General features: G+C 41.2%; 1 protein-coding gene across 2 annotated transcripts in view; it reads right to left on the bottom strand.

Moving 5' to 3' along the window:
• The window catches only part of MTDH (metadherin), a 33234-nt gene extending 21241 nt beyond the window's left edge, over positions 1-11993 (bottom strand). Inside the window, exons 1-4 of one of the 2 annotated variants that reach the window (XM_030230762.2) lie at positions 11397-11993; positions 5517-5621; positions 1215-1296; positions 623-802 (exon numbers count right to left, since the gene is read on the bottom strand). In XM_030230762.2, coding sequence (XP_030086622.2) covers positions 623-802; positions 1215-1296; positions 5517-5621; positions 11397-11801 — 772 coding nt within the window. In that variant the 5' untranslated portion in view covers positions 11802-11993. The remainder of the gene's footprint in view (positions 1-622; positions 803-1214; positions 1297-5516; positions 5622-11396) is intronic. The other variant, XM_018912296.3, reaches the window with a different exon arrangement.
• Between the last annotated feature and the right edge of the window lie 2059 nt (positions 11994-14052).

The following is a 14052-nucleotide window of genomic DNA, read 5'->3' as shown; positions in this document are numbered from 1 at the left end:
GCCTACACATGCTTTAAATCAGCCCATACAATCTTTTGTTTCTGTAACTGCAGAAATATCTATTGAATCCTCAGTTGCAGTAACTGACTAGTAAATCTCAGCCACATGTGCCTTACCATTATGAACAGCTTATTACAGGATGCTACCAAATCTATGTTGGAAAAATACCTACGTTTTAAGCAGTGAATGATATTTCAAGAGCACTTCAGAGGCATAACCTTCCCACAAGAAAGCACTCAAGAAGTTAAGGAGTTGGTGCTGCCTGCAGCACTGCTGAGGATGCCTCTGAAGTTTCCCAAAACAAAGGGCAGAGTCACAGAGCACAAGTGAAGGAGCAGGGACAGGCCTGCGCAGCTGTGTAGCAACCAACAGCGCGCCAGTGTGGATGGAAGCCAGTGCCTTAGCCACTTGCTCCAAAACACTCTTATGTTTCCCCAAAAATATGTCTAGAAAAGAGGGAGTTTTGCACAATGAGAAAGTACTTTTACACAGCTTGAAATAATTTCCTAGAGAGTTTCACCTCCAAATATACCTAACATACATCCAAAACAGAGTCACTATTTAAGCATTCAAGTAAAGTTATCTTTCTAGGACACATCCACAGACTTATCAAGCATCATACCTTTATTTTTTCTGAGACCAACTGGAAGTGATGGTGTAGGCATCAGTTGTTCAATGGATACAGTAACCGTGTTTTCTATGCCCTGGAGATTTGATTCTCCTGAGCCACCGTCGTTCAGCACCTTGTCTCGTTTACGCTGCTGACGCTTCTCTCTGTTACTGATTTTTGTTTCCCAGGCCCCTAAAACATCACCCAAATGAAAACATCACTAAGCCAGAGAGGAAGAAAAGATTTTTAGCTTGTATCATATCAAACAGAAGTCTGAGGCATTTTAACCAGTCAGCTTCAACCTTAGATTGAAAACACAAATGGCCAAAGGTAAGTTTTTCAGTCATAATACTTGGCTTCACAGAGCAAAACATGAATAGCATGAACACCTTACTATCCATAGTTTCTCAGTTTTTATCAGATTACTTTAAAAAAATCAGTTGAAGTTACTAAATACTGTTGTTTCAAAGATCATATTTCCATATATAACGCATACAAAATATGGAGTTATGAGTTTGTGGTTTTTTATGAACCAAACATAAGTAAATCTTAAACAGCATTTAAGCCACAATGTTTGCATTTTGTGTACGTTTGTGTTCAGTACCTTCATCAACTTCCTTTCCATCCAGACGAGACGTATCCTGAACTGTTTTGGAATCTCCCTTTGATTTCTTTTTTTTCTTTGACTAGAATAAAAACAAAACATTTTCTTCATGATTACTTACTGATCACTTGGCATAGTGATTCAGAACTCCCTCCCCCCCGAAAATACAGGAATAAATTTAAAACAGATTTTCCAGAAGAACCCTCTGTGAAAGACTTATGCAGCACAGAACTGGCAGGTGGGGGAACATTACTTATGCTGCAAAGTACAAAGGCAGGTAGAAGAAGCTATGCTGGCAGCATCAGAGTCACAGAGGAGTAATGAGCTGTTCAGTAGGCAGATGCCACTCTGTCAAAATTTGTTTCATGCAGAAGTATAAAGTTACACATGGAGAAACAAATAATACCAGCAACTCCTTAAAAAAAAGGTAAAAAAAATCCAGCTTGGAAATTACTTCAAAACACAGGCTGTGATTAGAGCCCATACATTTCAAACTTTTTTTCCCTCAAGGTTTCATCAGTTATGGCTTCTTGGATGTGAGAGCTAAGCTAAACAAATAGGAACAGACATGACTGCTTCTGCAAGTAGTTTTGGTGCAACAGGTAGCAATACAGAGTGTTGAAAAGATAGTATTGAAAAAAAACCCCAAGATATTGGGAGAAAATATATTGCAGAAAGCCTTGGAGCAAATTGACTTGACTAACTTCTTAGAAAGAAAATACAGTACTGAAAAGCTTTTCAACCTAGTGAAGAAAGGTATAAGAACTACCAGATAAACATGAATGAAAAAAAACCAAGACTTTAAAAAGAAATATGGTTATCCACTCAAATGTTATAAGGGGAACTATTCACTTATTCACTGTCTCTGAAATAGCCTAAGAATGATGGACATCTTTCTGGAATACGTCTGCCAGAGTCAGACTAGTAATTGCCAGCTGCACACCTGAGTTCCCATGATTTGGTTTTCTAGTCTTAAATGTCCAAGAAGTGTCTAACAATCTCTCCAGAATTCAGAATTGGTAACACCTAAATTATTACTACATCTGCTGCAGATATTCTATGGACCTCCACAATGGCATGCAGTTCATATGCCTTAGAGTTACCACGTTCCCAGAGTAATCTTTAGCTTCAATTCAGGTACTGAGAGCAGTATAGCTTGTTAGTGCAGCAGAGATGAGAAAAAATTCACTGCTTATATGCAATGCTGTATCACCACACCTATAACATTTAGGGAACTGATTTTAACAGTTAGGTCATGGCTTAATGTACATGGGAACCCAAACTACAGATGCACTCAAGCTGAATTTTCATTTGCTCAGCAGACTACCTTTGACCACATACCAGCTAAGTAACTTGTGAAAAGACTCCAAAAGAGAAGGGCTGGTTTCGAAAGCAACCTGAGAAGAATTGGTTCTAAAAATATGAACAAGTCAAATTATTTGCTAGGGCAACTTCTAATGAAGGAATTAAAAAGGCAAGTGAGAATTAGCATTAAAATTAGTTATAAATTGCCTCTTCAAGCTTGAGCAGAGAAAGATTACAAACAGAATAAGTTTGTACATTTGTCTCCCATTTGCAGCTACATTGAGACTGGAACTTGAGACCCTAAAGTTTCTGTCCACAAAGCTGTAACTACCTAACTGTCCTTGTCACTAAGAGAACATCTGAAATTACTTCAGAAGGCTCCCAGACAACAGTTCAAGATTCCAAACTGTAACTTTAGTTTCCTTAAACAACTAGCTCCTATGGAAGTATTGCCACCAAATTTTATACTTTTCAGTAAAACACTGAAGTTTAACAGCTGAAAAAGAAGTTTGTGATTAACAAATACTGTTTTTAAAAAGATCAAGAATTCAAATCTTGAAAAAGTGTTTACTTTCCTAAACTGTGTTACCCTGTTCTGAAAAACCAGAACCATCCTTTTTTGCCCAATTAACCCAGCACCTGCTAAACTTTGTACTGTACCAGTTGCTATCTCAGTAGCAAACTGATGGAAACAGCAAGAGATGCTAAAGTCAGAGCAAGCCAGCTGGTCATTCTGCAGAAGTCTATGCATTCAAAGTGTCACCTTCTGCAACACACAAAGATGCCAGTGTTGGCTCCGCCAACAGCCAAAGAGCACATGAGGAATACTGCAGGCCTGCCAAAATATTTTAAGTCCTTAGGATGCATTGTGCCCCATGCAAGGACAATAGAAAAATAAACCTTTCTTCTTGATCCCTAGCTGAGTAATCATTTCTAGTATTCCAGACAAAGCAGTTATGTGCTTGCAAACAGAATGGATGATGACAGTTTTAACTTCTCACAATCTCATCCAGAGTAATTTCTTAGGAAACAGTCCCTTACACTAAACACTAAAGAAACCCTGTACTGTGGCAAGTCACTAATTGCAGAGTAATAAAACCTGTGAACAGCCAGAGTCCAGACATTACCCAAAGCTTCCCCTCCCACAAAGCAGAAAAACACACATGCAATTCATAACCCTGAAGCAGCCAAGAAATACAGAAACACAAAGAATGTGTGATTTTCACTGAATACATATATTGAAGCACAAAAAAATAACCATGTCCTTCAGACCACAGGTTATATGCATTCATATATGTACACACATGCACATACAACTTCAATCACAGCCATTGTCCTACATCATCCATCCCAAAGATGGTACACAAAGACACTTAGACAGGACAACCTACAACCTCAGCAGGTTTGTAATGTTACAAATGTTACAGATGCCCCAAGAAGCCTTACCAAATAATTAGAAGCCTGTACAGTTACCTGCAGTTCAAAGGAAGTTCTTAAGCATGCTTTTAATTGAAAGGTAACAATTTACTCCAATCATTTTTTGCCCAGGATACCCCAAAGTCATATGAAACCACAACTTGAATAATCATCCACATCCATTTAGTGGTACTCATTTCCTAGAGCTGCAGTTTCAGCTTCACATTTTAAAATTCAGGTCACTCTGTTTGCAATTTTAACATGAAGTTGAGCTTATGATTTAAACACCTAATCTACTTGAAAACCTGCAAATAGAGTTATTCATTCAGGTTCAAACTGTGGTATGTTCTTGGGAAAAAAAACCAACCAAGTCCATCTGATACACAAAACATGGAGAAGAGGAAGAGCCACGCAGCATGGAACTTTAAGGCAAACCTATTTCACAGAAAAGTCACTCAATCTGCCAATTGCAAAAACATTTAAAGTCCTACAGCAAACTAAAAGGATACAGTCTTTTAGCCAAAATACTAACCCCAAAAGGAGTTACTGGAGGGTAAGCAAGCATATTTATTAAAGCTTGGATTGGAAGGGACATTAAAGATCATCCAGTTCCAACCCCAGCCATGGGCAGGGACACCTTTCACTAGACCAGGTTGCTCAAAGCCCCATCCAGCCTGACCTTGAACACTTCCAGGCCAGGGATGGGGCATCCACAACCTCCTCAGGCAACTTGTTCCAGTGTATCACCACCCTCACAGCAAAGTGTTTCTGACTTTTTATATACAACCTTTTATTTTTCCTCAGTATAGTTACAACAAAAGCATTTTATTAAAGAAAATAAGTCAATGACACTGGGAAAACTTTATGCATAATGTTAGCAAAAGAACCAATAAAAAAAATTATCAAAGGCCCAAGCAAATCCTTGTTGCCTATAAATGACAGCATATATAATAAAAAAAGAAGATTAGTCCTCACAGTTCAAAAAATAACACTGCCAGTAGTAAGGTTACCTTTTAGATTAGACATTACAGATGGAAGTTTTAAAATATATTTTTAATGTAGCTGTTTAATTTGCGTAACAAAAAGCCCACACCAGACTTCAAAGCTCACATTTATCATCAAAAATCAAGAACTCTAATTATTAATGGATACATCTGGCAAAAGAAATAAGCAGGCACATGGTCTAAATCCTTTGAATAGTAGTCCCCCAACTGCTAGACTATTTACAAGGCACTTAACAATACTATCATTATGCTGCACCCCCATGAAGCCATCAAGATGAAACAAACTTTATTTCTGTAGGCTTAACACTGTCACATGATGAACAGAGATATCAGTGTTTAGTGGGGGGCTGCGAGTGGGGTTTCCTTGACAAACATTCTGTGATAAGGCACGTCTCAGAAGTTAAGAAAATACTACTTTAGCTCTTTTCAACTCCAAATTACATTAGTACTCTTCACAGTAAGAAATCTGCCTCTTCATTCATACAAGTAACAGGATTTCAAACCAAAACCAGAGTTATTAGATATTGAAATACTAGAAATCAAACTTCAACATTGTTGCTTTGTATCCATAACTAACCTTTTCATTCTTCTTTTCTGTGTCCACAGGCTGCTTTACATTGTCTTTATGGACAGTTTGTATTACTTCATCTTCAGATACATCAAGGAAAGACCGTCCATTAGGCTGTGTAAACAATGAGCATAAATAATAAAAAAAAAAATTAGAGAAAGCAGATGAAGCAAAGCAGAAATTTACACTATTACTGAAATGCAATTGTTGAAGGAAAGTGCTTGTAAGATTATTGAATAGAGCTGACCAAATTGTGGATTGTTGTTCAAAGGATCCACTGCAATTCTGTATTTACCAAACACAGAAATGAAAAAGGAAAGAGAACCTGTCTTCTCATTTCCTCTCACTTCTATTCAATCCAGGAATTTCATAGCAAATGGTAAATTTCGGAAATTTACCAGCTTTTAAAATTACCTGTAGCTGTTCTGAAAATTGATTCAGAACAGCTACAGTTGTACATGCCATAAATTATCCAATTAAATTAACACAATTACCACTTTGTAGCAGTTCAGCAAGAGGACTAATTTTTAAAAGTAATTTCTACATCGACCAAACATTTCAAATTTCTCTCTATGCATATCCCTCCCAGCTCACTTCCGTCACAAGTTAAACTTACAGTAGAACAGAAATTAGAAATCAAACATGAAGCATGACTAAGCATGGTAGTCCATTGTTTTTTTAGACAGACTTGATTACAGGTGTTACATTAGTCTACCATTTCCCCCTCACAATTAAAGAAAGAAAATTAGCATGTATTAGTCAACATACAAAATTGAAACTCTGGACAATCATTAAATGAATCTTTACATTACTTTTGACAGCAAAGGCACACACCTTAGCCTACATATTCCCCATACAGCAATGTAGTAATCTAGAAATCATTTACTTCTAACAAAAGGCTATGACTGAAGTTACTCTGCTTAACTGCAAAAGAGATGAAAATATTATACTACAGTCAGCCATTAATTTCACTACATGAAAAACAACTGTTAAGAATAGTAATTGATAGAATCCACACAAATGTCACTGGTTCACGTTCAGAATGACTCAGATAAACGAATGACTGAAAACTAAATAAACATAAATAGCTACTTCAAAGCTGCTTTAATTCCTGCAATTCTTTCAAAATAAATTTCAAGCTCTATTACCTTTAGTTTTTTTTTTTTTTTTGCTACTAAAAACCCAAAAGCTATTATAACTCTGCATCACACAAACCTAATTGCTTTCAAATAAAACAAAAGCCATATCACAACTTAGTGTGGCCTATTCCTTCAAATATTAGATCTGACCCTCAATTTAACTGTTGCAGGCATTTAAGCCTTGCCACATTGTATTATGCTTACAAACCACCCCTGGCATGATTTCACTAGTGCATAACATAGTATTGCTAACTGTAGTTAGCAAGGGTGCCAACTTCTTCAAAGTAACTATAAATAGAAATTGAAAGATCAGGTCACCTAACCTCTCTTCTCCTTCAACAACCAGCTTTAAACTAGACTTCTCATATATAATATGCAGTACATTTCCCTCAGCATTCTGAAAACAAAGTATATTTTACAAGACTGGTCTAGGAACTCTCTCTAGAAGTTCTTCTCAACAAAGTCCACCTTATTGGTATATTCCACAGGGATACCAAAGAACTGATATTTAATCTTGAAAATAACTCATTGCCAAAACTCAGTTCTTGTGCCTCTCTATTTTCTCCAGGGACTGTTTAGAAGTAAAGTTAGATAACATATTTGATGCATCTAGTATTGGAAGTGTATGAAAGATTTTACAGCCAATTAACTTTGTAAATTCTGTACCTCGCTTCTTAGCTATTACCTATGTACCTTAAATTGAAAAGTACTTTTGTAACCCCTCCCAACTATTCAATAAATAAAAGTTTTAATCTTGAATTTAAAAAAACTTCAGCTCTTTCTCTGAACTAATAAACTAATTCATATCCATTAAAAACCCTCTGGAAAAATTCATCCACATGACGGTTCAAAATGCTGTCTGATCATCTGATTATGTAAACAACAATCTTTAGAAACATGTTAGAAAACATGGACTTCGATATAGTCAGGAGAAATACATCCCTTAATTGTAATACCCTCCTTTTCAGTGGAAGCGGTCCACATTTATTTTCTGCCCATAGATGAATCACAGAATTTTAACCAAAATCCATGTGACCATTTTTGGATATACCAAAGAAAGAAACAGAAGCCAGAAAGAAGAAAGTTTTCCTACAGTATTCAGAAACGTTTAATTTTAAAAAGACAACCACAGCCCAAAGTTTAAAACTTTATGGGTAATAAATTAAATATCCATTGACAAACTTAATTAACTCAAAATAGTGCAATTTATTATTTGCCATCTTTTCTACCCTTATCTTAAAGCTGCCAGGCAAGATACAACAAGGCAGAAGTAATGCTGTCAGTAACAGCATTGATTTCTGAATGCTTTTTTTGCTCGAGGACCTTAAAATTCCAATACTTAACCTTTTTCCACACACATTCAGTTGAGGATGTTAAGATATACCAAATGTAGAATAAGTTTTGCTTAGACTGTCAAAACAAAAAGTACTCTTTAAACATGGTAGTACAAAGCATAACTCAGTTTCCTCCTTCAAGCAGTATTAATGAAATTGCTATCACCTTTATCTTACAACGCTGTATTAGCCAAAGTCCTCAGTACACATTATAAAGACACCTCTGCTTAGAATATCTTGGCCAATGAAAGAATCTGTTTGCCAATGTTTTCTGTAAGCTCCTCTTCAGAAAGAAACTAAGCAATTTTCTCTATCAGGCCCAAAGAATCCTACAGCCCTACTTTTGCCATTTGACCACTAACATTACACAAACCAACACATGAGTATCAGCTGAAAGTATAAAGTCTTTACACAATCCCAGTGCAAATAAACAGTAAACAGCTATAGCCCAGAAAGTTCTTTCAAGCAGACCAAATATGAAACTTCCTCAAATGAATGCAAATACTTTTACTAGAATGTGTAGCATTTATTCTCCAGGTGCATGACAAACAATAGGAAGCACAAAGTCGATTTGGTATTTTCCACATCTACAAATAGATGGTGTGAATGGCTTCCTAAAGTGGTAGCAGAGCACAGAAGACGGCTACTCTCTCAAGTTTCTGTGGTGTTTGGCAGATTGCACAGAAACCATGTAAGAACAGCTTTACTTTTTTTCTGCTGAAGTAGGAGAGGCACAGTAATTATTCAAAAAAGGAAAGAATCAAAATTAACTATCAAGTTTTATGGACAGAAAAAAAAAATCTTAATGAGGCCAAAGACCTCTGCCTCTTCCAGGAGTTAAAATAAAAACGAAAAAAGAAAAAAGCAGCTTCAGGTTTACTGCACAGAATCTGATGTAAAGACACTATGATACCTTGCTCCAAGCAGACTGAAAGCCAGAACTGGCTCTGTAAACTTTAATGTTAATGAATGCTAAACAGTTTCAGCTCTATTTTTTTTCTCAGTCTGTTCACAGCAAGTAAATAAACAAAATCTCGTAGGTACTAGTACTGAATAAAGCCAGGAAGGAAAAAAATAATACTCTTCCTCAGAAAAGCTACAGTGAGGAACATTTCTGATCCTGACTGATGAGTGTTACACATCACCTGGCATACAATGAGCTCAGGAATTCTGTATTAAAGTAACCCTACAGCTTTTAATTAGACATCTGTAGTGTGTTCTTAAAGCCACAGACCAGTTGCTTAAGCTTTCTGAAACGCCTGCAATGGAAATCTAGACCCTGGCATAGCAAGCCCTGTAATAAATCTACTGGTAATAGGCTTACTCTTTTCCCCTCCCAGCCCTCAGTATTAGCATCACAGCATACAAACCACACGATGAAAATCACCAGGCAGCAATCTGTAAGAATTTTTGTTGCATCTTTAAGTTTCCGATGTTATTTTGAGAATTTTTCACATGTAAGTCAGAAAACACTGGGACATGCTAATATTGGTCTCTCTAAACTTATCTTGGAAAATGAGCACAAGGCAGGCCTATTCAACTTTGTCACTGGTATAATCTTATTTGCACTACAGTTAATGATTCAGTTTGTGCATTCCCTTTGGAAGAAGGTATGATTTTTTCCATCTCACCATGAAAATAATAAATACAAAATACTATAAAAATAACTTTTAAAATCTTAATGATACAGAATGACAGCTAAAAAACTACTTTGCTCTTTTGATTGCAAAAAGATTTGCTTCTACATTGCCTTAACTTTATTCTATGCCTACGTAAACCAAGCTCAATAGACTACAATTATTTACATTCACAAAAAAGTCAATTTTTTATATAAAATTACTAAAGTTGGTTTTTATGAATCTGTATACTACAAAGCATTGTCAAGTCAATAGTGATATCTACCTATTCACTCAATCTTCTGTGGAGGCATTTTTTAATGTCTTCGGCAATGACTTGCAAGAGTTTATTATTTGTTTTCATACTAGAGTTTCAACAAAATAAATGAAGCAAACTTGATTTAATTTCTCGGATTAGTCTTTGTTGTCACGAAAGCATAACATATTTATTTGGCCCTGAAGTATCTGCTTCACAAGATGGGAAAAAAAAATTATATCTTTAGCATGCCTTCTCCAAAATGGAGAACCTAGCTACACTGGAAAGATTCTGAATCATGTTTCCTCTTCTTGGTGCTCAGCATTCAGTCTCTTGCAACTTCCAGAAACAACTTCAGTAGTTCAGTGTTCAAAGAGAGGTTGGTAGCATAGGCAGATCTTTTTTTTTTTTCTGTTTAAGATGTTCTAGCCTTACACTCTCATTAAACAGTTTCCCAAACCTCTCAAATCTTAATGCTGCCACAGACTAAGGTGAAGATACAAACCCATTGTCTCTCCTTTCTCTCATCATTAGGGAAACATTTCAGATTTTATAGAGCGAGATATAATTATACGACACAGTTCTAAGATGCAGGGGACAACTGTTACACTTTCATTCCTATAATCCATTTGGACATAAATAGGATTACAAACATCCTAACAATATAAAAGCTATAGATGCAATCCCTTCAAGTCCCAAAACTGCGACAACTGTAAGCTTTAAAAGGACAGCTGACAATTTCTGCATTCTAGTAATTTTCTCTTAAGTGGATGCATACTGTCAAAGATGGAAGGGTCCCACACTACATATTGAGGATATAAAAAATGAAAATTACAGGAATGATCTCTTTTTAAGGGGCTGCTAAGACACAGATTTCCTTATTAAAGGAGATGATCCTTACTGTAATAACTAAATCAGACACATTCCTTCTGAGGCACGCTCACAGCAACGTTGACACTAACGTGTTCCATTGAAAATACAAAGCAAAAAGCTTACTCAAGTTTGAATCATCACAGCACTTATAGGGCTTAGAATGCTGCTTCCCATAGTCTTTACCTGCCTAGACTACAACTGCTAGCTTGAAATTCTAAGCCACTACTGGTTGCTAACCCTATTATTCAGCGAAGAATAATAGTAACAGCAGCTTTCATATGATTTTTATTTACATTAAAATGCTTCCAAAAAGCCATCGTTTTCCTCATCTCCCAGGGTTAGTAACGTGCAGTTTACTTGGGGCAGCGCCGCTCCTCCAGGTTTTCAAAGTAACAAAGTAACCCAGACGACCCGAGAAGGCTCCAGAGCAGTCAGGATCCCCACACCCTTCCTTTCACAGACAAATATCGCACAGTGGCTCGGGGAAACCTCTACGGCACCCAGATCCTTCCCACCGCGACAGGGCCTGGGGAGCGGCAGCCAGGCTCGGGGCCGCCCGCCAGACGAAACCCCCTCGCCTCCCCACTGGGACCCAGCCGGGTGCCACAGCCCGCCCGGTGCCGCCGCTGTCAGCTCGCCTTTCACCCTCGCTGCCCTCACACCCCTCTTACCCGCGCCGCTTTCTCCGGCAGCTTCTTCCTGTTTCGCTTCTTCTGCTCATCGCCTTTGAGGTTCAGCTGCCCGGGGCCCGGGCCCGCCGACTTGCCCTGGCCCCCGCCGGCCGTCAGGCCCACGCCGACCGCCTCGTCACCCTTCCTCACGGCCGCGCTCCGCGCCGGCTTCTTGCGGAGGCCGCCCCCGCAGGCCGCGGCTAGCAGCAGCCCCAGCAACACGAACCCCAGCGCGGCCGGGACCGCCAGGGCGAGCCAGGTGGGCAGCGCCTGCGGGTCGAGGCCCAGTTCGAGGCCCAGTTCGGCACGCAGCAGCCCAAGCCCGCCCGACAAGGCGTCCCGCACCCTGGCCGCCGCCTCCTCAGCCCACCGGGCCGCCGCCTCCTGCCAGCTTCCCGCAGCCATCGCGGTCCCCGGCCTCGCAGAGGCCCGAACCGAGCGGGGCGGCGAGGGCGCGCTCAGGCCGAGCGCATCGCGGCCTCGGGAGAGCCGCGCCGGCCCGCCCAAACCGGAGGCACCGGGGGTGGAGGTAGGACGGGACGGGACGGGGGACGGGAGCGGAGCCTCCGCCGGACGCGACTGCCTCAGCCTCGGGGCCGCCCGGGTCTCCTCCTCTTCCTCCTCCCCGCCCTCCGCCTCGCGCGCGACGTCACCGCCCCGCCGCGCGCCCGCCGCAGCGCGCCGCCAGCGCCATCAGCGCCATCAGCGCCGCGCGCGGGGCAGGGCGGGGCCCGCACCTCTGCCGCCGCCGCCTCCTCCTCCTCCTCCTCCTCCTCCTCCTCCTCCTCCTCCTCCTCCTCCTCCCTGGCGCGCCCGGCCCGGCCCAGCCCAGCCCAGCCCAGCCAAGGGCGGTGCCGGCGGGGAAGGCAGCGAGCTCGACGTGGCAGGCAGAGAACGGAGCGGGAGCGTCGGGAGCGGTCGAAGCAGAGGGGTTGGAATCTGAGGTCATCAAATCCAACCTATGACCGAACACCACCCTGTCAGCTAGACCTTGGCGCTAAGTGCCACGTCCAGTCTTTTCTTAGACACATCCAGGGGTGGGCAGCCCATTCCAATGTCTGACCACCCTTTCTGTGAAGAAATTCCTCCTTCCTCCTAATCGCCAAAGTGAAGCTCCCCCCGGCGCAGCTTGAAGTGATGTCCTCTCGTTCTGTCACTGGTTTCCTAGAAGGGGCCGCCCCCCCCCCCCCAACCTGGCTATACCCGCCTTAAAGATGGTTGTAGAGAGTGATACAGCGACCCCTGAGCCTCATTATTTCCCCCCAGCTAAACACCCCCAGTTACCTCAGCCTCTCTTCACAGGACTTGTGCTGCAGCCCCTTCACCAGCTCCATTGCTTTTCTCTGGACATGCTCCAGTACCTCAATGTCCTTCTTGTAGTGAGGTGCCCAGAACTGGACCCAGGATTTGAGGTGCAGCCTCACCAGTGCTGAGTGCAGGGAGACAGTCCCGTTGTTGCTACTGACCAAGCTATTTCTGATAGAGGCCAGGATGCCATCGGCCTTCTTGGCCACCTCGGCACACACTGGCTCACATTCAGCTGCTGTCAGCAAGCACTCCCAGCTCCTTTTCCAATGGGCAGCTTTCCAGATACTGTGCCCTAAGCGTGTGGCACGGGGCTGCTGTGACCCAAGTGCAGGACCCAGCACTCAGTCTCATTGAACCTCTTAAAACTGGCCTCAGCCCATCGATCCAGCCTGTCCAGAGCCTTCTTATCCTCCAGCAGATCAACACTCCCACACAACTTGGAGTCAGCTGCAAACTAGCTGAAGGTCGACTTGATCTCCTCGTCGAGGTCATTGATAAAGATGTTAAACAGAACTGGAGTCAGTACTGATCCCAAGTAATGCCACTGGTGACCAGCTGCTAGCTGCATTAGTTCCATTCACCACCACTCTCTGGGCCTGACATTGAGCCAGTATTTCATCCAGCAAACAGTGCAGTCACCCAAATCATCAGCAGCCAGGAGAGTGCTGTGGGAGACAGTGTCAAAGGCTTTATTAGAGTCCAGGAGGGAACATCCACAGCCTTTCTCTCCCTCATCCACTAAGTGGGTCACCTTGTCATAGAAGCACAGCCGTTAGTCAAGGATGCTTTAGCGTGGACTGTTTTCATTTTTCAGAGAATATTAACTCTTGTTGTTGCAACTGGTTACACATTTGAGCCACCCTAACATCCCACGTAATGTATTCTGTAAGTATTTTAAGAAGTTTAGGATGTTGCACTATACAGATAGAGGTGACAGAACAGTGATCACATAGTTATAGTTTTAAATACATCAATCAAAGAAATATGCCTAACAAATTTGAAGGGGTCATTCAGCTACAGTGAATGTTTTGTGTTTTGTGTATATATATATATATATATATATATATATATACACACATCTACATATACATAGAGAAAGAGAGAGATATTAAACCGAGGCCATAGAACAGTAACTATTGTGCATTTTAAAGAAAGCGTCGCAAGAACCTGGTGGGGTTGAATGCCTCAATCCAGGCGGTTGACACGCTGGTTTTCACTGCGGCGCCGGGGCACCACCAAGTGGCAGCATCGTGAAGAGCCGAGCCCTCGTCGGAAAAACATTTCTGTCTTAAAAAAGAACAAAGGGAGCGGTTCCGCACGTGGAAATAGCCATTTTCGGTTTGATTCG

The sequence above is a fragment of the Serinus canaria genome, chromosome 2 (genome assembly GCF_022539315.1).
Source record: "Serinus canaria isolate serCan28SL12 chromosome 2, serCan2020, whole genome shotgun sequence".
Lineage (NCBI taxonomy): Eukaryota > Metazoa > Chordata > Aves > Passeriformes > Fringillidae > Serinus > Serinus canaria.
This window is presented reverse-complemented; position numbering and strand designations above follow the sequence as displayed.